The sequence below is a fragment of the Passer montanus genome, unplaced genomic scaffold (assembly GCF_014805655.1).
Source record: "Passer montanus isolate IOZ18808 unplaced genomic scaffold, ASM1480565v1 scaffold7, whole genome shotgun sequence".
NCBI lineage: Eukaryota > Metazoa > Chordata > Aves > Passeriformes > Passeridae > Passer > Passer montanus.
In genome coordinates, this window is record NW_024372147.1 from 3,451,788 (window position 1) to 3,473,471 (window position 21,684).

General features: G+C 40.9%; 1 protein-coding gene across 1 annotated transcript; it reads right to left on the reverse strand.

Moving 5' to 3' along the window:
- Positions 1-3,069: 3,069 nt before the first annotated feature.
- IDNK (IDNK gluconokinase) lies at positions 3,070-12,653 on the reverse strand. The gene is made up of 6 exons (XM_039729980.1): positions 12,484-12,653; positions 12,322-12,352; positions 11,890-11,976; positions 8,198-8,241; positions 5,904-6,244; positions 3,070-4,706 (listed from the first exon to the last, which is right to left on the reverse strand). The coding sequence occupies exons 1-6, from the start codon at positions 12,522-12,524 to the stop codon at positions 4,642-4,644; spliced, it is 609 nt and encodes a 202-aa protein (XP_039585914.1). The 5' UTR covers positions 12,525-12,653; the 3' UTR covers positions 3,070-4,641.
- Between the last annotated feature and the right edge of the window lie 9,031 nt (positions 12,654-21,684).

Consider the following 21,684-nt stretch of genomic DNA (forward strand, 5'->3'; position numbering starts at 1 on the left):
ATTTGCCAGCGAAAGGAACAGGCTGGGCATCAGACAGTGGGTACTAAGCCACTGTACTGTGTGTCATTTGTTTCTCTTGGGTTTTACTCCTCTCTCTCCCTCTCTCTCTCTCTCTCTCTCATTATACTAATAATAACAACAACAACAGCAATAATTTCATCTCCCTGGATGTTTGGACAGTTTCTGTGTATTACTCCCAAGCTACCTTTCCCTCTTTCCATGCTCTGTAAGCTACCTGTTTACGTGTTAAATTTGTCCAGGGACTCCTTGTTCATCCATACAGGCCTCCTGATATTCTTCTCTAATTTCTTTGTTGGGACACATTAGTCTTGAGCCTTGAAGGAAACAATCCTTAAATGTCATCCAGCCCTCTACACTCAGGGCTCTGTCCCATGGTATTCTACCAGAGAGATCCTCCAAGAGGCCAAATTCACCTCTCCTGAAGTTCTGCATTGCTATCTTTCTTCCCACTCTCCTTATTGCCCCAAGGATCTCAGTCTCCACTGTTTCATGGTCACTGCAGCCCAGCCTGCCTTTGGGCTTCACATTTCCCATCAGCTCCTTACTGCTGAGAAGACTCAGCCTAGCACCTGTCCTCTTTGGCTCCTTTATCAGTTGGGGAGGGCAGTTGTCATCAATGAACCTCCTGGAATACACGTACTCTACTGTCCTGAGCCTCCAACAGGCTGTCACAACCCAGAAGCATGTTTGAGGTTTCTTGTTGGACCTCAACAAGGTCCATGTAGACACAGTACAGTACTCTTATACAGTACTCTTAACTCCAGTAATTAGCCTACTATTTAGCTGTAAGAAGTTGGCTAACATGCCCTCCAACTTCTACAACAAACTTTGAGACTAGCTCCCAAATCTCACAATAAACTTCAGGTGTTGATTAAGTGGTAGAATATGATTGCTGGGGTAAAACAGGAGAGAAAAAGAAAAAGGTCAGTCCTTAGATCCCGTATTGGTCCTGCTGCTGTAGACGGTCTGGATCTGTGGTGGACAGGGAGAATGCTGCGGACCAATCCCCTTTCTTTTATGGTTTACCTGGTGTATGCCTCTCATGTAAAATAGATTTTTTTGGTGCCATTTGTGCTGTATTGTCCACATGTGTGCAGTCAGTTATTTAGAGCCCACCGGAAATTAATGGACTGTGGTGTCCTGGAGCCCCTTTTAATGAGGTGTCTGGAACCTGACTCTTGATACAGGTGCACTAAGTGTGAGTCTCAAAGCAGACATACAAGCTTAAGGAAAGGAAAAGGAAGTTGGCTCAGAACAGGACTGACTTCCCCACCTCTGCATGACCCTCTTAGACCAATCAACACTTTCCTGTTGCGGTCCTTGGAATGCCCCATGAGGACCAGGGCTTGTGAATGTGAGGCTTTTCTTCTCTGCCTGCAGAGGGCATCATTGGACTTCCTGGTAAGGTGGTCTGTAGCAGGCCTCTATTATAAAGCTACATGTGCTTGCCCTCCCTGTAATCCTCACCCAAAAGCTCTAAGTTAGCTCCTTGTCCATTCCAGGTGGAGCTCCGTGCACTCCAGATGGTCACTGACAGAAAGGTTGACACCTCTTCCTCATCTCCCCTGCCTGTCTTTCCTGAAGAGACTGTATCCTTCCATTCCAACACTCCAGTCATAGGAGTTGCCACCATATTTCCATGATGCCAGTGAGATAGGAGACTTGCAGGCATGCATTTGTCTCTACTTTAATCCTTGTGCTGAATGTGTTAGGATAGATGCATTTAAGTTGGGTCCCTCAGAAAATTACCTTCTCTCTGGAGTGGCCAGAATCCCTTTGTGCTGCCCTCCAGGTGTTCTCCTGCTGACCTGCAATTGCTCTCCAGACTCTGGGCATCTCTTGCTGGCTCTGGCACCACCTAACTGATATAAATAGGCGGCACCCACCAAAGCTAGTGTATCTCTCCACTCTGCAGCTGGACATGGGCAAGAAAATATAAAAAATGGTTCATGGGTTGAGATAAGAACTGGGAGAGATTGCTCATCAAATACTGTCATGGGAAAAACAGGCTGTAATTAGATATATTAGTTGAATTTATTAGTAATGAAATCAGAGCAGGATAATGGGGAGTATAAAAACAACTTCCTCCTATTACTCCCTCCTCTCTAGCTCTACCTCCTATCCCCATCAGTGCAGGGAGACAGGGAATAGGGGTTATGGTCAGTTCATCACAAGTTTTTTCTGCCACTGCTTAGGGAGAGTTATTCCCCTGCTCCAGCAGGGAGTCCCTGCCATGGGAGACAGTTCTCCAAGAACTTCTCCAACATCTCAGTCCATCTCATGGACAAGAGTTCTCTACAAACTGTTGCAGTGTGGGTCACCTGGGGTGCAGTCCTTCTTGAACAGGCTGCTCTAGTGTGGTCCCCCACAAAGTCACATCCGACAGGAAACCTGCTCCAGCATGGGCTTCTCTCTCCACAGGTGTGCAGGTCCCTGCCAGGACTCTGCTCCAGCACAGGTTTCTCACAGGGTGACGGCCTCTTCTCAGGCATACACCTGCTCCAGCCTGGGGCTCCTCCACCAGCTGCAGGTGTATCTCTGCATCCCCATGGACCTCCATGGGCTGCAGGGGCACAGCTGCCTTGCCATGGGCCACGCCAGGGGCTGCAGCAGAACCTCAGCGCTGGTGCATGAAACACCTCCTCCCTCTCTTTCTGCACTGACCTTGGTGACTGTAGGGCTGTTCCTCTCACGTGTTTTCACCCTGTTCTTATCTGGCTGCAGTTACATCTGTACAATCGTGTTTTTTCCCCCCAGATTTCTTAAATCTGTTACCACAGGAGCATTGCCACCATTTCTGACTGGCCCAGCCTTGGCCAGCAATTCCCATCTCTCTGGGAGCCAGCTGGATTGGTTCTAGAGGGGGTGGAGGAAGTTTCCAGGAGATTCTCACAGAAGTCCCCCCTGTAGCCACCCCGTCCCCAGTACCACAACCTGGCATAATAAAATAAGTATTATTAATTTGAAAAATCAAAACACCTATCAATTTATAGTTGAGATGGCAGGCAGCTAGTCTGTATAGATAACTTGCGCAGTTTGGGATAGATTGCATTTAATTTTTGTTTCCTCATTATAGCACTGAAAAATGTTTATGCTGTAGTAGGTACAGTATTTACACAGCATGTTACTAACTGTGCTCAGCATAAATTCATGAGGATGTATAGTGCATGCACCTTGCATAGATAATTTGTGCTTAGAGACAGAAAAAGCAATTTCTGATTCCAGGTGTTTCCTCCTGAGTTTTTGCTGCATTTGCTAAACACATTTCAAAATACACACACAGCACTTGCATCCAGATAAACTGTGCTAAATATTAATAGCCTGCTCAACTAACCTGAATACAACATCCCTAGAATAGAGGTGTTAGTTTAAAAACAGCAACAACAAAACCAAAAAATATACCCTCACAACAAAAAAACCCCAAATTAAACCAAAATCAAGTAAATGAAATGTTGTAGAATCGTGTTTGGGCAGGGATTATTCTGCTACCTTTTTCTTCCAAGGCACACATGCACAGCTTGATTAAAATCTGAGAGTAGTTTTAGGTTGTTAGTATTGCGATAATTCACATCTTAATCTATTAATTTGTAATGCATGGAATATAACTGAACAGAAATAACGGTTCATTGTCTTTCAGAATAGCAGGTAACAGACAACTGATTAGGTTGACAGCAACCTTCTTTGCAGTATCTTTTAAGTAAAAGCAAAATGCAGATGTAGTAAAAGGGTAAGGGAAGGAAATGTTCCCAACATAGAAGCAAAGACTAAGAAATACCCTGACCTATCTGAAGAAGCATGGACTGCTTGTAAGTATGAATTTTGTTTAGAAACATTCCAAAATCCAAGTTGCTTACATAATACCCTCTGAAAGAGAATTATTTTTAACTGTCAAGTACAATTTTTTGGTGGTGGTGAAAGTGGTGAAACCACTTTGAGAGTATTCTGTAAACGTGGACAAGCAAATCTGAAAAATCAGTCTGGCCTTCTCAGAACTCACGCTTTAAAATGTCCCTTTAAAAAAAAATTACTTGAAGGTCTGATCATTGTGTGTCACAGGATGCAGCTACTGTAGAGTGTCCTGGTCTGGCTTTATTGTGTGTGTAAGAAGTAAGCATAAATGTGTATTTTATAATGGGTACATTAGTCAACTGTTTGTAAAATGGTGTATTGGAAAAGATTAAGACCTCATTAACAGCAGAGGTGCCACAAGAGGGTGCTGTGTCTGTGATTTTCACAGCTACAAAATTTGTACAGATCTGACGAGTCACTCAGTCTGAAGGGGGTCTCTGAGATTTGAGGATACTAAGCATACAGACATCCCTGTTTCTTGCACTTAACTCTATGTTTTCAACTTGCACCCTGGCTCTTGGAACAAACAGGCTCTGAGGTGAGAGCACCCTGTAATAGACTAAAATTGGTAACTGCCTGGTATTCTCCCTTCAGGTCACAATTTATGTCTGGGTACATTGATGCCTAAAATCCCAACTCTGAAAATTGCTGCTTTCACTAAGATAATGCCCATTTATTGCACTAATTTAAGCACAGTAATTTGTCTAGTAAACCACAAAGCCTTTACTATTTTCATGCATACTGAGAACATGACTAATGTTTTTCAACTACTTACCCAGGTAAAAATTGCACTAAAGATGCTTTCAAACATGAGGTGTTCTTCTGCAAGAGTTCATCTATCATCCCAAGAATAAGAAAAAAAAACAAAGCATGACATACTAAAAATAATCCATGTGTGACAGCACATGGAGATGTCTCCATTTGGACAAGACTCAAATTTTTCTTACAGAAACTATCTGAAGTTTTTATAACATTAAGCTGAAAAGTCGTGTCTTGTAAAATACGACATGAAGTACTTTTTGAAAAACACCTTGGTGGTAAAAAAGGACCTTAACCTTAAATTCTGTGAGCTAGGTGACTGCTGGGTATTTGGAATTTTCTTCTCCTCTTCATCAAAAAAGATGAGAAAAATACATATTAGGAATAGTTCGATCAAAAGCTTTGAAGCAACTGCATTGACATGTACTGAGGTGCCCACCAGTACTGGGAAGTGAAGGAGAAGGTCCAACTGCAAAAGAGTTAGTTTTCAAAAATAAGGAAATGTGTATTAACCTTGCATTCAGTACCTTAAATCACTGATTGACTCACACTTGACTGCAATGTATATGCTTTGTACATGAAAGCTCTAAGTTCAGAGTCAGTATGATGACACTTATGCTTTATTTCTAAAGCTTTCATTTCAACTTAATTTTGTATACTGCATCACCACCACTACCTTTTTTTTCCCTCACATTTTTCAGCTTGGTGGCCAATGCATACAGTATGAGATCAGAAAAGTTTTCATGAAGTCATCATCAGTGTTCTGGTAAGGTCAACAAGAATACAAACACAGAAGCTACAACTTGATGAAAATCCAGCAGTGAGACAGGGGTAGTGTAATGTATGGAACTTCATCGTTCTAGGAAAATGACATTATTTTTAATAAAGCTCTGAAATATTTAATCTTGTAATAGCAGATGTGCCCAACCCAGTGTCTGACAGAGTAGATATAAAAATTAAGAAAATAAATTATTCTGTGTGACCCTTGCCAGGAATTTCAAAAGCAGGCTCTTACTGAAAGGAGTATTGTAACTTCATAGAGTGAAGGGCTTAAAAAGTTAACAGTTCTCGCATCTTATATGCAAAAGACATAAAAGACATCTTATATGTCTTTTCCAGAGCCATGATAAAAAACTGAGTATAAACCAGCTCTTAAAAATAAGTTGGTTTGATTTAATAATCAATTTAATAATTAAAATCCTGTCTCATAGTCTGCTATCCTTCAGGGAATTTCTATATGTGTCATTTAGAAAATTACTTTGGCAAAGCCTCACCCTGAAGAATGGCGCTCTCAATCTGTAGCAGTATTTCTGGGAGAGATTTTTCTAGACTGACAGTAATGAAGTTTTCTGGTGCACTGGGTGGCTCTAGAGTATCAAACTGAGACTGGAGAAGTTCAGGTGGCATAAAATGACCTCTCCGCCTCTCCAGGCGGCCAGCAATGATGTCCTTAGGTCCATCCAAATGAACAAAGAGGATCTTCAGTACTGGGTTTTCTCCTGGTTGCTCTGGCTGGTTGCTTTCAATTGCAGGTGCTCCACCAATTAACACACGCCTGTACAACTTCTTCAGTGCAGAACAGGCCAGAACTGTATCTTGTCCAGATGTGTCTTCTCTATCAAACATAAAAAAAAACAAACCCACTTTACATATCTACATGTGGTATAACAAAAATGGCTTGTTAGTTCTGCTGAACAACGTAGACATGCCCTAGCTCCTCAAAAGGCCAGCCATGGGAGTAGTGGCATTTTGACAGTGGTATTTGAGTAATTTTAACAGGATTTTGAAACCAAATTTCCAGTCCTGGTAAAGATGTGATTTGAAAGTAAGGTCAAGCTAGCCAATCTTCTGGTAAAATCTCAGTCTTTGGGATCTTTTCTATAGCCTTTTCTACGCAGCCATTCTTTCCTAAATTAAATTCAATTCTAGCACAAAGAAGTGTCAAGCTCATTTCCTTAATTGCTGAGAACAGGAACTAAATATCCATAGAAACACCTATCTCTTATCTATAAAACTACTACACTTTTCTCTCTAAGGGTAAGTAGCTGATAAGCAATACAGACCACTGTACTTAAATACACAATATTTTCAACATCTGCTGTCACTGTCTCAGATTTAACTGTACTTTGTGTTTCCTGCAACTCATCGGTAGCACTGCTTCTGTACTCACTTCAGCTTAAACAAGGGATTGCAGGTCAGTGAATGCACTGCATATGTATTTTCTGCTGACTAGGTTTCTTCAAATAAAGCATTTAACTCTGGGTGTGTTTGTTCCATCAAAAAGCAAATGCAGAATTAGTTGTCTGTATGAGGAGTGAATAAAATTCCTGCCTAAGAAAGTATATTTTGTAATAAAATTAAAATCGGGTATACATTTATTTAAAAATCATTCTCTGGTCATCAGATTTTGGTTCAAAAGGGAAGTAAGAACTTCTAATACCTACCATTATCACCTAGCTAAGTCAGTGACAGCCTCAGCAACTAATAAGTACTAATAATTAAACATTGGCATTAGGCTCTTTTAAAATGTAGTTGATTTTGTAAAGTTTCCAGAGCTGGGCAGTGGCATTAAGCTTTCATATAACATGAAGCAATGGATCCAGCAAATCGATCCAAATTTCTGAGTGAGAAATGAGGTATCTCAGCTCCAGTGAGGTATGGTCACCTAATGTGCACAAGCAAGTAAAGCCTGGCTAAACAGTCCCTGCCCTCCCAACTTTTTCCTTGTTTGGGATGCACTCCAGTCCCTTCATCACTGCTGGATGCTCTCCAGTATGTCCGTGCCTCTTTCATAATGAGGAGCACAGAACTGACACAGCAGTTCAGGTGTGGCCTCACCAGTGTTAAAGAAGATGGGATGGATCACCTGCATTGACCTGCTGGCAATACTTGGTCTAATATAACCCAGAATTCAGAACTTTGCTGGCCTACCTTGCCAGAAGAGCACATTGCTAGTATATGTCCAGCTGGGGCTGTCCACCACAGCTCCCTCAGGTCCCTTTCTGCTGCTTTCCAGCTGACTGCCCCTCAGTGTCTGTACCACTGCTTGGGGTTGTTCCTTCCCAGGGGCAGGATTTTGCATTTTTAAAAGGTTTCTACTAATCTGTTTCTACAGCCTTTCAAGGTCCCTCTGCATCAGTTACTCCTGCTATTTTGGTGTCATCTGCAAATTATCAGGGTACACCCAAGGAAACAATGTCAAACAAACTTGACACTGTATTTTATTCAAAGTAACAATATTTTATCCTACTGTTGTTGCTGTGTTTTGTAGTTATGTTCTTTGTAAGCAGCTAATGTCAGGCTTATTAATAAGCTGGATCCTTGCAATTATTTTTACACAGATAGTAGAAAAACAACCATCATTGGCAACAATTTCTCATTTTATGTATCAGAGATTAGCTCACCATCAGGAGTTACTATGACAGTTTAGATTATAAAAAATAGAATGACTTTACTACGTGCAGAATTTCTTTACCACTCACATTGCTGCTTTGCAATGAAGTGGGGAAAAACACTTCTGGTACTTCTGTCTTTAGCTAAAACATTAAAAAAATAGATATTCTCTTACCTCCTTAGTATATCATGCAATGCACAAAGCCAAGGAATTCTGTCCTAGAAAGAAAACAAATTAGTTAAAAATTTTTCAAAAATTAATTTGAAATAATTGCTTCTAGCATCTCAGATATTTGACTAGAGGTAAATATTAACATTAAACTGTACAGCAAGTTCAGTTTTGAATCTCTTTCTTCCTCTATAGATTTGCTCCCACTGCCTGAAGGCTAATAAGAAGTGCTAGGCATATTATGAATAGGATGCTTTTAGTAGAATAGTACTTTTTATATTACAAGTATATGATGGAAGTAATATGTACGCAAGTGCAGCATGCACCTTGTAAATCTCTGAAGGACAGTCAACTTATGTCTTGCTTCTATTATACTATTCAAATATACTGCTAGAGTTGTTATTTCTTTTCCCTGACATCGTGTGATACACACACCCCATCCCCATTTTGGATCCAAGTTGAAGCTTTCAGAAACAGATCTAAATTTAGTTATCTGCAATAATTATCTTTATGTCAGTAGCACTCACAAATAAATGTAACCACAACCACCAAACCAAAGTTTCTCAAAACTTTGCCTATTACTTAGGGAAACACGAGTGATTGATCAGATACTTACTTAATCTGCAATTTTAAGCTGATGCAAACTTTAGTTATGCCTAATGAGCACTAAAAAACTGCTCCTATTTAATGTTTCAATGCTGTTACTGCTGGGTGAGCACAAGAAATTATAACATCGACAAATCAACAATTTTTTGTTGCTGTTATTACACAGAAACTTCCCCTAGGCATTCAAGAAGACTCTCAAAATTTTGCAGCTCTCATTTTTCAGAAGAGATGCTTTCCTTTTGCTGAGCACCACACAATAGTGGTTTAGTCACACAAGTGTGTAATGCTGCTACAGACAACATACAGGCTTCCAACCACTAGTGAAAGATCCAAGTTTTTAACCAGAATCTAGAAATTTTTTTTGTTCAAATTGGCTAAGGATATCTCCAAAAGATGAGGGACTAAAAAAAAAGAAAAAGGTAGGAGAAAATTTGCAAAATTTTTCTATTACAGCTAGATTCTTAAAGTCTTTTTCAAAATATGCTATTACTGCATCTTGCCCTGTTTCTAAGCTCTGTATGCTTTTAGATTGATTTCATATTTTCACCAGGATTGTTTAGTTTATATTCTTTGTTTAAAAATCTTTATATACAGTCATAAGTGTGTATTTATCTAGAAGTAGTGGACATTAACTTTTTTAATTCTTCCTGATTCTGTACAGGAAAAGTGGCTTTGACTGTAAAACCACTGTCCTCATTGATGGCAAATGGAAAAATCCTTTTTTTCAAGCTGTACCATTATGCTATTAGTACTTCAAGCATTGCCAGCCCATCAAGGGATGGGACTGTCTTGCTCTGCTTTGCACTGGGGTAGCCTCACCTTGTGTCCTGTGTGCAGTTTTGGGCACCACAATATAAGATGAATAAAAATATATTAGAGAGCATCCAAAGGAGGATGCTCTTGAGGATGCTGAGGGGCCTTGAGGGGAAGGTGTATGAGGAGTGGCTAAGGTTGCTTGATCTGTTCTGCTTGAAGAAGAGGAGACTGAGGACAGACCTCACTGCAGTTACAACTTCCTTGTGAGAGGAAAAGGAGGGGCAGGCACTGATCTCTTCTCTGTGGTGACAGTGGCAGGACTTGAGGGAATGGCCTGAAGCTGTGTCAGGGGAGGTTTACGTTAGAGATTAGAAAAAGGCCCCACCCCAGAGGGTGGTTGGCTACTGGAACTGACTCTTGGGAAGTGGTCATTGCACCAGCCTGACAGAGTTCCAAAGCATTTGGTCAGCGGTCTCAGGCATATGCTAGAATTGAGAATTGTGGAATCATTACACTTGGAAAAGACCTTTAGTATCATCAAGTCCAACCTTTCACTGAATACTCCATACTAATTAAATCATTAACTTGGTTTCTTTTAAATACTTCAAGGGATGGTGACTCGTAATTAAATCATTAACCAAGTACCTACTTGGTTTCTTTTAAATACTTCAAGGGATGGTGACTCTACCACTTTTCTGAGCAGCAACTCCAATGCTTAGCCACTCTTTCAGTGATGACATTTTTCCTAATACTCAAATTGAACCTCCCCTAGCACAACCTGAAACCATTTTCCTTTGTCCTATTCCTTGTTACCTGGGAGAAGAAGCTGACTCCCATCTTACTACAACCTCCTTTCCAGTGAGGTTCCAACTTCCTTTCCAATTGTAGAGACTGATAAGTTCTCCCCTGAGCCTCCTTTTCTTTGGGGTAAGAACACCCCCACCTCCCTCATCTGCTCCTCACAGGACTTGCGTTCCAGACCCTTCACCAGTACCTTTGCCCTTCTCTGGACTAACTCCAGCACCACAATGTCCTTCCTGAATTAAGGGGCCCAGAACTGGACACAGCATTCGAGGTGTGGCCTACCAATGTGAGGTACAGGTACATGGGGACAATCACTGCTCTGGTTTTGCTGGCCACACTGTTGCTAATAGAGGCTGAATGCCATTGGCCTTCTGGGCCACCTGAGTGTGTGCTGGCTCATGTTCACCTGCTACTGAGCAGCACTCTCAGGCCCTTTTCTGCTGGACAGCTTTCCAGCTCTCTGCTGCAAGCCTGGTTCTGCCTGGGGCTGTTGTGACCCAGGGGCAGGACCTGGCACTACACCTTGTTGAAACTTACATGATTGGCCTCAGCCCATTGAACCAGCCTGTCTGGATGCCTCTGCAGCACTTCCTGCCCTCCAGCAGATCAACACTTCCATCCAAATTGGTGTCACCTGCAGACTTACTGAATGCAGTCAATCCCCTCCATATCATTAATAGATGTTAACCAGGTTTGGCCGTGATGCTGATCCCTGTAGCTCCATTCACCAACAACCTCTGGGCCTGACTATCCAGCCACTTCTTAACCAGTGAACATCCTAGACAGGAGAAGCCTGTTTGTCTAGGAGGATGCTTTGGGAAATGGCATCAAAGGCTTTACTAAAGTCCAGGCAGACTACATCCACAGCATTTCCCTCATCCACTAGTTCACCTGGATATAGGAGGTAAAGTTACTCTTCCCAAACCCCTGGTGGCTGGGCCTGATGCAGTGGTTGTTCTGCACATGCCATGTGATGTACTCAATCTCTTCCATAACCACCTCTAACACTGAGGCCAGACTTACAGGCTCCCTGGATCCTCCTTCCAACCCTTCCTGTACATGGGCCATACTGGCCAACCTCCAGTCATCTGGGACCTCCCAAGTTAACCATGAGTGGTGATAAATTATGAAAAGTTATTTGAGAGAAGGGTAACAAATTTTTGGAGTTGTTTTGCGCAGGTCCACACGATGGATTCTGTGGTTCATGTGGGTCCCTTCCAACTCAGAATATTCTAAGATGCTACGATTCAAATCCAAAACTGCAACTCTGTGTGTGGACTGTAGAGGGGGAGATTTCTCACAAATCCTGAACCAGCAGCATACCGCTTTCGAGTTGACAAGCATTTCATAAACTACTTTTTAATGCAGAATCTTTTTTGACACAAGAAGCCTCACTCACCTTAGCAAATGCAGATCTGTTTTACAATCAGACTAATCTACGTAGTAAACCACAATCTACTTCAACAAGATCTGCATGAAGTTACAGAGATAAATGTGTGGACAACAGTTTTTTCAGAGCTTACTCAAAGTACCTCATCATTTAGTGGTATCCCTTCTTCCATTTTCTTCTTATTCTCTAGAGGATGATAATCGTCTGCATCGTAGAATTTCCATCCCAACTAAGAAAAAAAGAAATTAATTATGGATCGTTCAGCTAGGCTAGGTGAGGCAACAAGGACTTCAGAATTTGCAAAGACGACACCCAAGAAATTATAGGCTTCTTGCACCACAGTATGAATCACCGTTTATAGCATGATGATTAGCATGCTATAAAAAAGACAAAACAACAACAACAAAACCCCAACCAAACAACAAAAACCACTAAGGCAGCTCAGTAGCAGCAGGGCACCAGCCAAACGCGGCTCGGGGGATCGGCAGCCCTGGGGAAGGCCGTCGGCCCGGCGCAGGGAGGCGTGTGCCCGCCCCGGCACGCCTCCGAGGCGGCGGCTCCCACACGCTCCTACCTTCTCTGCCAGCCGCGACCCGACCGTGGTCCTGCGGGGAAGCACAAAGGGCCGATTAAGCACGCAGACCCGCACCCGGCTCGGCACCCAGGGCTCCCGCAGCGCCGAGCCCCCGGCAGTGCCGCAGCGCCGCCGCCGCTCCGCCCCCCTCCCGCTACCTACTTCCCTGAGCCGCTGACGCCCATCACCACCACCAGCACCATGGCTGCCCGGAGCGCTCTGCCGCTGCCCCTTTGCCCTCCCGCGCCGCCGCCCCGGCCCGCCCTCGGCCTGTGCCGCGGGAGGCGGGTGCGGGCCCGCCCGGGCCCCAGCGCGGCCCTGAGGGGAGCGGCCCAAGCGCCTCCTCCTGCCCCGCCGCCGCCTGCTCCCTACTGCGGGAGCCCGACGCACCCGTGTCGTGTCCCCCGCTCTCCTTACCCCCAGTCGCTGCTTGTGCTGAAGTGATGTGATCTCCTCCCGAATCCTCTTTGTCTCAGGTTTTTGAGTGTGGTCGGGCGTTTCTCTTGCAGCGCTTCCTAGCACGGTGTTCACCGTTTGCAGCCTCAGCAACACAGGCGAATTTAATAGAAACAATAATTTCTGCAGTGCGTGTTAGAGTGTGCATTGATGCCCGTTGAATTCTGTATTACCCTTTGGTGATAAAGGTCTGCCTTTAAAATTTAAGGTATCAGCTGTGCCATGACCAACTCCATTTCAGTATTTGTTAAAGTATTGATCCAGTCATACTTTTATATCACTGAATGACTTGTTGGGTAAGGCTGGGAAGGACCACTGATAGGGTCGTGTAGTTTAACACCCTGGCTCCAGCAGCTCCCGTAGAGCACATTATGATTCTGTCCTGGGACTTCTGAGTATCTCCAGTGAGGGAGACTCCACAACCTCTCTGGGCCGCCTGTTCCAGTGCTCGGTCACCTTCGCAGTGCTTCCTGATGTTCGAGCGGAACTTCCTGTGTTTCCGTCTGTGCCCACTGCCTCTTGTCCTATTGCTCACCACCCCTGAGCAGAGCCTGGATCCATCCTGTTGTTACCCTCCTTTCACATACTGAAGAATGTTGATGAGGTCCCCTCTCAATTGTCTTTTTTTTGAGGCTGAACAGGCCCAGGTCCCTCAGCCTTTCCCCATAGGAATGATGTAGTCCCTCAGTCATCTTTGTAGCCCTTTGCTGGCTGTGCTGCAGGAGCTCCATGACTCTTTTGTTCTGTGAAGCCTAGAACTAGACATGGCATTCCAGATGAGGCCTCACCAGAGCTGAGAAGAGGGGCAAGATTGTGGAATATTGTGGAAATTCTCTTAGATAGCAAGTATTCTTGATATTATTGTGTACATAAATCTGACCTAGCAACATTTTTAAAGCTCTGCAAGGATCAAATGCAGAGCTCAAATCAAATGCTGCCGACTAGCATTGAAGTATTCCTGTGCAATGGAGAGGCATCTGCTGCACCTGTAAGAGCTGTCCACCCAGTAACAGTGGCTTCAGGAGGGCACGATATGTGCCCCTTTCATATTTTTTACATCAATCAAACCTTGGAATAAATTCTCAGTATATACATTAAGTCTCCCAGACTGCATGAAATTTTAGTTCCTTTGCATGGCACTTCAAATAACATTATGAATGATATATGTATTTTTTTTTTTAATTGTTGCCTGTCTCTGACCATTTAATTGAGATCTGGAATTTCATATACCTATTTTACGTACCTATTAAGAAATTCTTAATGAAGACCAGAACCTTCAATGTTATTAAGCTATTACTGAATCAGACCAGTTCTCAGATTACTAACAGACAATAACGATTTCTTTAAGGTGCCATGTGACTGGATACATGTTTTGCTGTAATAGTTTATGATTGTGCTAAAGTAATTGAATTTGCATGTATCTTTTCCATTTGTTGGCTTATTAATTGTGAGACAGGGAAAAATGCTTAATTTGGATGAGACCTCCTGGGAGATCCAAATGAACAAGCTCAGAAATACCAGCGGTCACTTTGACCCTGGAAGCATCACAATTGCTATTCCCATTCCCAGAATTAGAAATTTAATTGCTCTGTCACAACAATTCCCCAGATATTGCTAACATGAAGAGCAACTGACTAGCCTGCCTCTAGTGCACACTCAATGGATTTTGTTGTAACCAGCTTTAACAAGCTATTTGATACCTTTTCATCCTTCATGTCTTTGCATTTTGCAAAAAGAGCCATGTTAGACTGGTGTGATGTTATCTAATAGTTATTTTATATCCTTTTTTGTGCAGGAAGTCATGCCAGGGGTTCTCTTTTACTAAATCCTAGGATAACATAACATGAGCAGGCATTGGTAGTTTGCCTGCACTGTACAGGCAGCAGTGTGCTCTGCAGATGCTGCTGCAGGAAGAAGAGCAAGATCTGGAGAAAGCTGATTGAATTGTGCAAACACAAGAGCCTATAGGCAATGTGAAGAAGGCAATTACATTCAGACTTTCTGCTTGTGTGGCTGATCTGATTTGTGCAGATATAATTCATGTTAGTAGTCAACTGGAGAGATGACTGGATAAAACTCAGCCAAATGGTTGATTTAACAGCATCAGATTGCATATGCTTTACTTAAGCATTTAAGATGTGCTTAAGTTTTAGATCCAATAAAATATGTGGATCATTTTCATGTGAGGGACGATTTCCCTTTCACTCTGTTGTAGTAATAGAACTATTAAATATTTTTACACTTACTATTTCTTTAATAATGGAAGAGTTTCATATTCGTCTTCATCATTTATGTACATCCATGATAGGTATACATCCCAGGAAATTCGTCCTGATGCTTATTCTTTGAAGATCTTTTGCTGGAGGTGGTATGGGCCTTCTCCTTGTAATTTAAATTTGTTTTTATTTCTAATATTGTCAGAATGTAGAAATTGATTCCAAATCTCTGATGTTGCCACATAAAAAAATCTTGTATGGTGTCATGAGTTCCAGAGTACATTCACTTAGCTGAAATAGGAGACAATGGAATGTAAATGTCTTCTGATGTTTTGTTTATTTTATTTAGTAATAGGTGAAATTAAAATATAATGGTGAAGGTTGAACATTCTAGAATTAAAAGCCAAAAAACCTCAAGAATACATACCAGAAAACCCATCAAGTACTTCTCAGCCCCAAAAGAATTTTCCAGATACTGTATTTTTTTAATGGCATGTGGTATATTTTCTGTCTATTGGGAGTATTTCCAGTGTCTTTCTGAGCCTTTCTGGTTTGACTAATTGACTAATACCAAATTTATGGAATTCAGTAAAACTTCATCTTCTACTTAAATTAGCTGCCTAATTTTAGAAAAGGGTAACATGAAATATGAATGAGAGAATTTCATTTTCTGGAGTTATTTCTGTTTGCCTTCACTGTATCTATCTCCTTCCCATGATACTAGGAAATGTCTGTTGTATTCAGAATATTGCCAAATTAGAAGTAGGAAAAAAATGTTCCCATGGTAATTCCTAACGGAAACTTATCACAGTATAAAAGGGGAGATATTGTAAAAGTGTACAGGCCTCTTAAAGCTTACCAGGAGCATCCGTTATCATGGACATCTGCTTCTTATAAAAGTGAGGGCTCAGATACATTGAGTAAGCTGAGCTTCCTGAATCTTAACGGAAGTAAGACTGATAAAAGCAGCTAAGGCCCAAATTTATGGAGTCATTTAGGGGTTGAAATCAAATCCTGAATATGCCTTGATAGTAAATACAAGGCAGAGAGTGTTAATACAATATGTTCAATCCGAGGAAAGTAGCTGAAAGAAACTATGCTGCAGTGTTCTGTTGGTCACAGTTAGTCCTCATTGTGAAGTAAATAATAATCAAATTACAGATATGTTGATTGGAACATTACCAACAATTTTCAGAATTTGTTCTATGCTATGCAAAGTCAGTCAATACATTGTCTGAAGTCCTTTCTCAGGAGAATTTCGTGCATAATGGCTTTCTGCACCCAACAGGATTTGCCAGTACTGAGAAAAAAAATAATCAAATTGATAAATGAGACAAACTTGCAAACATTTGGGCTGAGTAAATCAACTAAAGCTGTTAAATGTTTTTAAAATCACATTAAGTAATTTTATATATTATCACTTCCCTTTTTTTCAACACTGAAACTCAGAGCTCCTGTTCACAAAATAAAAAAGGATCATTGTAAATAACTCTTCTTATTTTTCCACTTTGCAGTACAAACACAAACAAATAAACAGATAGGTAAGAGGGAATGGGAGCAGCTTTTCTTCATTGCTTGTGACAGGAGTATGTTCTCAGTTTGGTTCCAAAGCTGAAGGAATGATGAAATCATCTTAGCCTAGTTATAGGTAAAAGAGGAATGCAGTACTTCATACCATACTACAACATGAACATGTCCTAACTCACTAATTTCTGTACAGGGAAGCCTATGAAAACATCTAAAGTTAAAATACATATAGCTCTAAACAGAGAAGATATTTTAAAATTATTTAAATTTTCCTAAAAACAGCAAAGGAAATACTATGATTTGCTTATAACAGCTAGCTGATTTGCTTTCAATAAAATTAATGTAGAGAAGAAATGGAAAATTACTTCGGTTTTTTACATGGCTGTTCCCAAGGTTTTGAAAATGTCTTCATTTTATGGACTTGATTTTAGCAATGTAATCCTAGTTAAATTTTTTAATAACAACTCAGGTTTGCATGAACATCCTACCAAATGTAATTTTGTATAAGAAATTCCAGTGTTTTAACACATAAAAATTTCTTCATGTGATGTGACCAAAATCAGTGGATTAGCATAAATACTCCAGAGAAGTGCTCAAAAAAGCAAAATTGTCTGAAACACTTAATTTATAAAATAACATTTTATTTACCTGCCATGTTGAGAGTATAAAAAATGTGAACATTACAATAGTTTCAGTCCAGAGTAGCAACAAGAGCTGCAGCAGTGTGATCCAAAAGTGATGGTGAGAGGCAAGGGGTTGTGTCTGACACTTGGAGCGCAGTCAGGAAAATACAAGGATTCTTCTGCCTGGGTGTGGAAGGCTGCTAGCAGAAGTAGTGCACAGCTAATGCTTGCAGGCCACAGTCACGTGCATTCTGGAGTAATTTCAGTGTTACTGTAGGGAGAGACTGGAAATAAAGAAGAACACAGAGTTACAGAAAGACTCTTTTCTTTTTCTTTTTCTTTAGTGTCCTCAAAAAGAAATCAGGCAGAGCTGAAAAATATCTAGGGGAGTTTTACTGTTTCTATTCCAGTCCATGTGAGAATAACAGTTGCTTTCAAGTGTCCTCGAAAAGAAATCAGGCAGAGCTGAAAAAATATCTAGGGGAGTTTTACTGTTTCTATTCCAGTCCATGTGAGAATAACAGTTGCTTCCACAGGAGTATTTTGTTGCTTTAAAAGATTCTGGCCTCCACTGGAAGTACAGGTTTTGCAACAGATTAATTATTTTATCTTCTCATCTTGTATTTGTCTGGTAAGACCCAGGATGGAAAAGTTATGCAGTCTATATTTCAACATCACTTACAATACCAGCAGTATGCACTGATGTAGAACCATTAATTTTGGAAGCACTCAAAGCATTAGTGAGATGGAGCCACCCGCTGGCTCTGGAAAGTGTCAGGGAGAATATGTATCTTAAAATGCTGCTTCTGCAAGTAGGTAATAAGATTACTATTTCTGAGCATTTTCAGTTGAAGGCTTTTGAAGTATGCTGTCTTAGTGTCTCTGATAATTTTTTTCCATGTAGTTAGCCCACATCTCTTTCCTGGGTAGTCAGCCTTCCATTTTGCAATCACTAACAAGCACACTTAGCTCTTATGCCATAGAGTTGTTTATGTGCAAGGAGGTTCAACAACAAGGTTTATTGCAACTCCAAGTCCTGTCCATATTAGCTTTTACATAATTAAGAGAGCCAGACCAATAAAAAGCAACAGTCAATACACTAATTTGGAAAGGAATTAATGACAGAACCCAGAAGCTATAGAAGGAGATGTATCAGAAACTGAATATTGTTGCATGTTATTATTTAAAAATTGTGGTGCTAATTACTTTAATAACAGATTCTGGATACAGATTAGATGTTGACAAGATGAACAAACTTGAAATACGTGTTATATATCATACATGTTTTTCCTGTAATACTTATATTTTTTTACAAAATGTGCTAGGAACCTGACATAATTTTGTAAAGCAGAAGTTTTATTTTTCTGGACTTTACCTGGATTTATGCAACTTAGACATGGTGTAAAATATTATTCCTTATACAGGCCTCAGTTTTGAGGATCATTCCTGGGTGGAAAAGTGCTATAAACAACTGCCACTGCAGATAAGTGATGTAAAATTCAAATCATATTATGGGAGTATTAAAGTCAGAGTAATCCCAAAGGAAGAAAAGGAACTATAAAACCAGCTGAAACTGGTCTACACACTTGGAGTTGTTTCAAAGTGCACGTGCAGCAGCCATGGAAACAGAATGTTACTGCAAGAGAATTCTGTCCATGAGCGTCCAAATTCCCTCAGTAACAAGAACAGTATAAATGGATACACAGAAAGGTGTGTGGTGGGGACTATTTCTCTGTGCTCCTTAAGCAGGGCTTCTGGGATACTGAGAGCTCTTCAAAGACTGGCTCTGAATATATTGCTGGACTGGACACCAGGCAATGTAGTTTTTTATATGTTGACTGCTGTTGTGACAGGAAGGATCAAATTTAATCCGACCTGCAATAATAATGTTGAAAAAATATGGTTGTTTGTTGTAACATTAGATTGCATTTGAATTGCAGTCTTACTAAACAATTTAATTAGACAAATTCTATGAAAGGAAGAACTGTTCAAGCTACAGATAAGGAATATCTCTTTTCTCTAATTATCAACACTGCCTGCAAATATATCTCTACCTACTTAAAAAACAAACTTTTTTATTGATCAGATTGCTGTTATCTTTGTCTGTGCATAAATATGGTCAGGAGAATGGAGCTGTGCTTTGCAGCTTGATCAAGAGGCAGAGAGTGCCTTTTTTTTCGGATTCCCAAATCAGTGGTATGGTAATTTTTAAAAAATTCATCAGAGACTAAGGAGATACATAGATGTGGCAGCCACTCTGCATTCAGCATGAGGCAATCAGGTTCTTCTAGGTACTGAATTAACTCTAGACCTCTGAAACACCTGGTTGTGTCAGGTGCAAAACCTGTAAATCTTTCAGCTGTGGTAGCTGCAGGGTTTCTCTGGGGCTGTTAACAAGCCTGTGAGAGTACTGCATGGATTGTGTGAAAGCAGCTAGAAAGAACCTATAGTGAATGAAGTTTTTGGGAACAAACTTGGTCCTCAGAGCACTTCTGGGAGATGCAGCATAGGAAACAGAGAGTACACTGACTGCTGCAGTTTTCCAGAGAAGAGTATTAGACTCACTGGATTAGAATAAGATTAGTATAACTGACTATATATTCCCTGAAAAGAGAAGAGCATACCAAAAAAACATTTTGATCCTACTGATAAGAAAAGCTTGGCAAGTCCTAGTACTCAGTGAATCACAAGAATTATCTCACTGACTTTGTACACTTCAAACCAAAGGCTAAAAGCTGACACTTGCCTTTTTGGTAGTTGCACTATGTAGATTAAAATCAATGTAAAGTTTGCTCCCATCAGCAAATTTCAAGTGTGGTATTGTGCAATCCAGTTCAACTCAGACGAATGTTGATTGGAGTTTGAGCTTCCAGATGACATCTGCAGGAAATTTACTGAAAAGTTTGTACAGTAAATTCAACCCGTCATTCTGCACTGAAAGTGAGTTCTGTAATGTTGTTCCCATACTTTGTTCTGAATCTTTATAGAGATTGCTAAACTCAAGCAGTGGAAGAAAATACCTACTTCTGCCTCACTGTTTCTCCCCCTGAAAGCCATGGTTGGGGTGCACAAGTGCACCCAAGGAATGTGGAGGCTGACAGGACCACCCGTGCCATGCAGGTTGCCATACAGCCCTGCAGATTTCAATAACACTCCTGGTCTTTTTTACTGGGACAGTTATGGGGAAATATATCACTGATAGCCCTTCCTTTTTTTGTGGACTTAAGGGATTGACAGCTCCCTTTAGAGTACAAGCATGAAAATCCTGTGGTTTTATACTCCTGTCAAATAATGCGGCATTTTATGTATTTTGTTGCTTTCTTATTCATGCAACAAATATGTGATGGTTTTGTACTGATTTTGTAATGCAAAAGAAAGCAGAAACCCTATGTGAATTCAAGGTTCACCTTCTGACTCAACTCTGCCCCCAGTGAGCAGTAGAACTTTTGCTATTTAAATATGTTTTTTTATGTATGTATTAATATTTTATGCACACTTTTCAAGTTACTGGTGTAATATTTACCTGTAAGAAACCTTTTATTTCAAGATGCAAACCCCCAATTTTTTATTTTTATTTTTTCAATTGTTTTTGACCCGAAGTGATTTTTTTAGACAACTACTTAGGACTGAAAAAAGAGATCCCATATGTGTGGAATCTCTTGTTTTCGTATTTTGCATGCTGCCTGATATGCCCAGCCCTTCAATTACCTCACTGCTAATTTCAGTTTAGTTACTGGATATATTTTACAATTGTAGAGTGTGTGCCTTTGTGGCTTTGACAGCAAAACTCACACTTTCCTGACAAGAATCTACTCCCTGAACTATTGATTCATTGCTAGCTCAATCCCCACCTCCCATCCTTTAGGATATGTTCTGGAGAAGCCTAATGCCCAGACCATCTCTCTTCATCTGAAATAGTTAAATGTTGGAGTTCCTAACACCATTGTAGAAGGGAGCTGAGTAAAATATAAAACTGTCACAGACTTCACAAATAAGTCACTGTTTACTTGTGGCACCGTGATCTCTGAGCAATGGCTAATTGCTATGCTTGCTAATGACTGTGAGAGCCCTGTGAGAGACCCATGGCAGAGGCAATGGGGAGCTGTGGGCCTTGGGGAAGGACCCCTCTGGGGACAGTGATTTGTGTATTTGGCTTACCCATGCTGGAATTCAAGGTCTGACCCATGGCAGGCAGTGTTTTCAGCCATAGCTGGTGTATTTATGGATTAATCTTCAAGTATTTGGGAAAAAAACCCAAACAAATCCAAATCAGATGTCTATATATTTTGTTAAATTATAAACATGAATTGAAAGAGCTTAAGTTGCTGTTATCAGCCACTGAAGGGAAAAACCTTGACAATTATATTCTGTAATTTGACTCTGTGCAGAATAATCCGGCTATCAAAGTACTACTGAAGCTCATTAGTGCTCCCTGCTGTCCCACTTTGTATCTGGCAGCAATTCCTAGGTAAGTAGGCTACTGTCCTTTAGGCCATGCACATGTACTCATCCCAAAGCAAAGTCATTCAGTGACCAGTTAG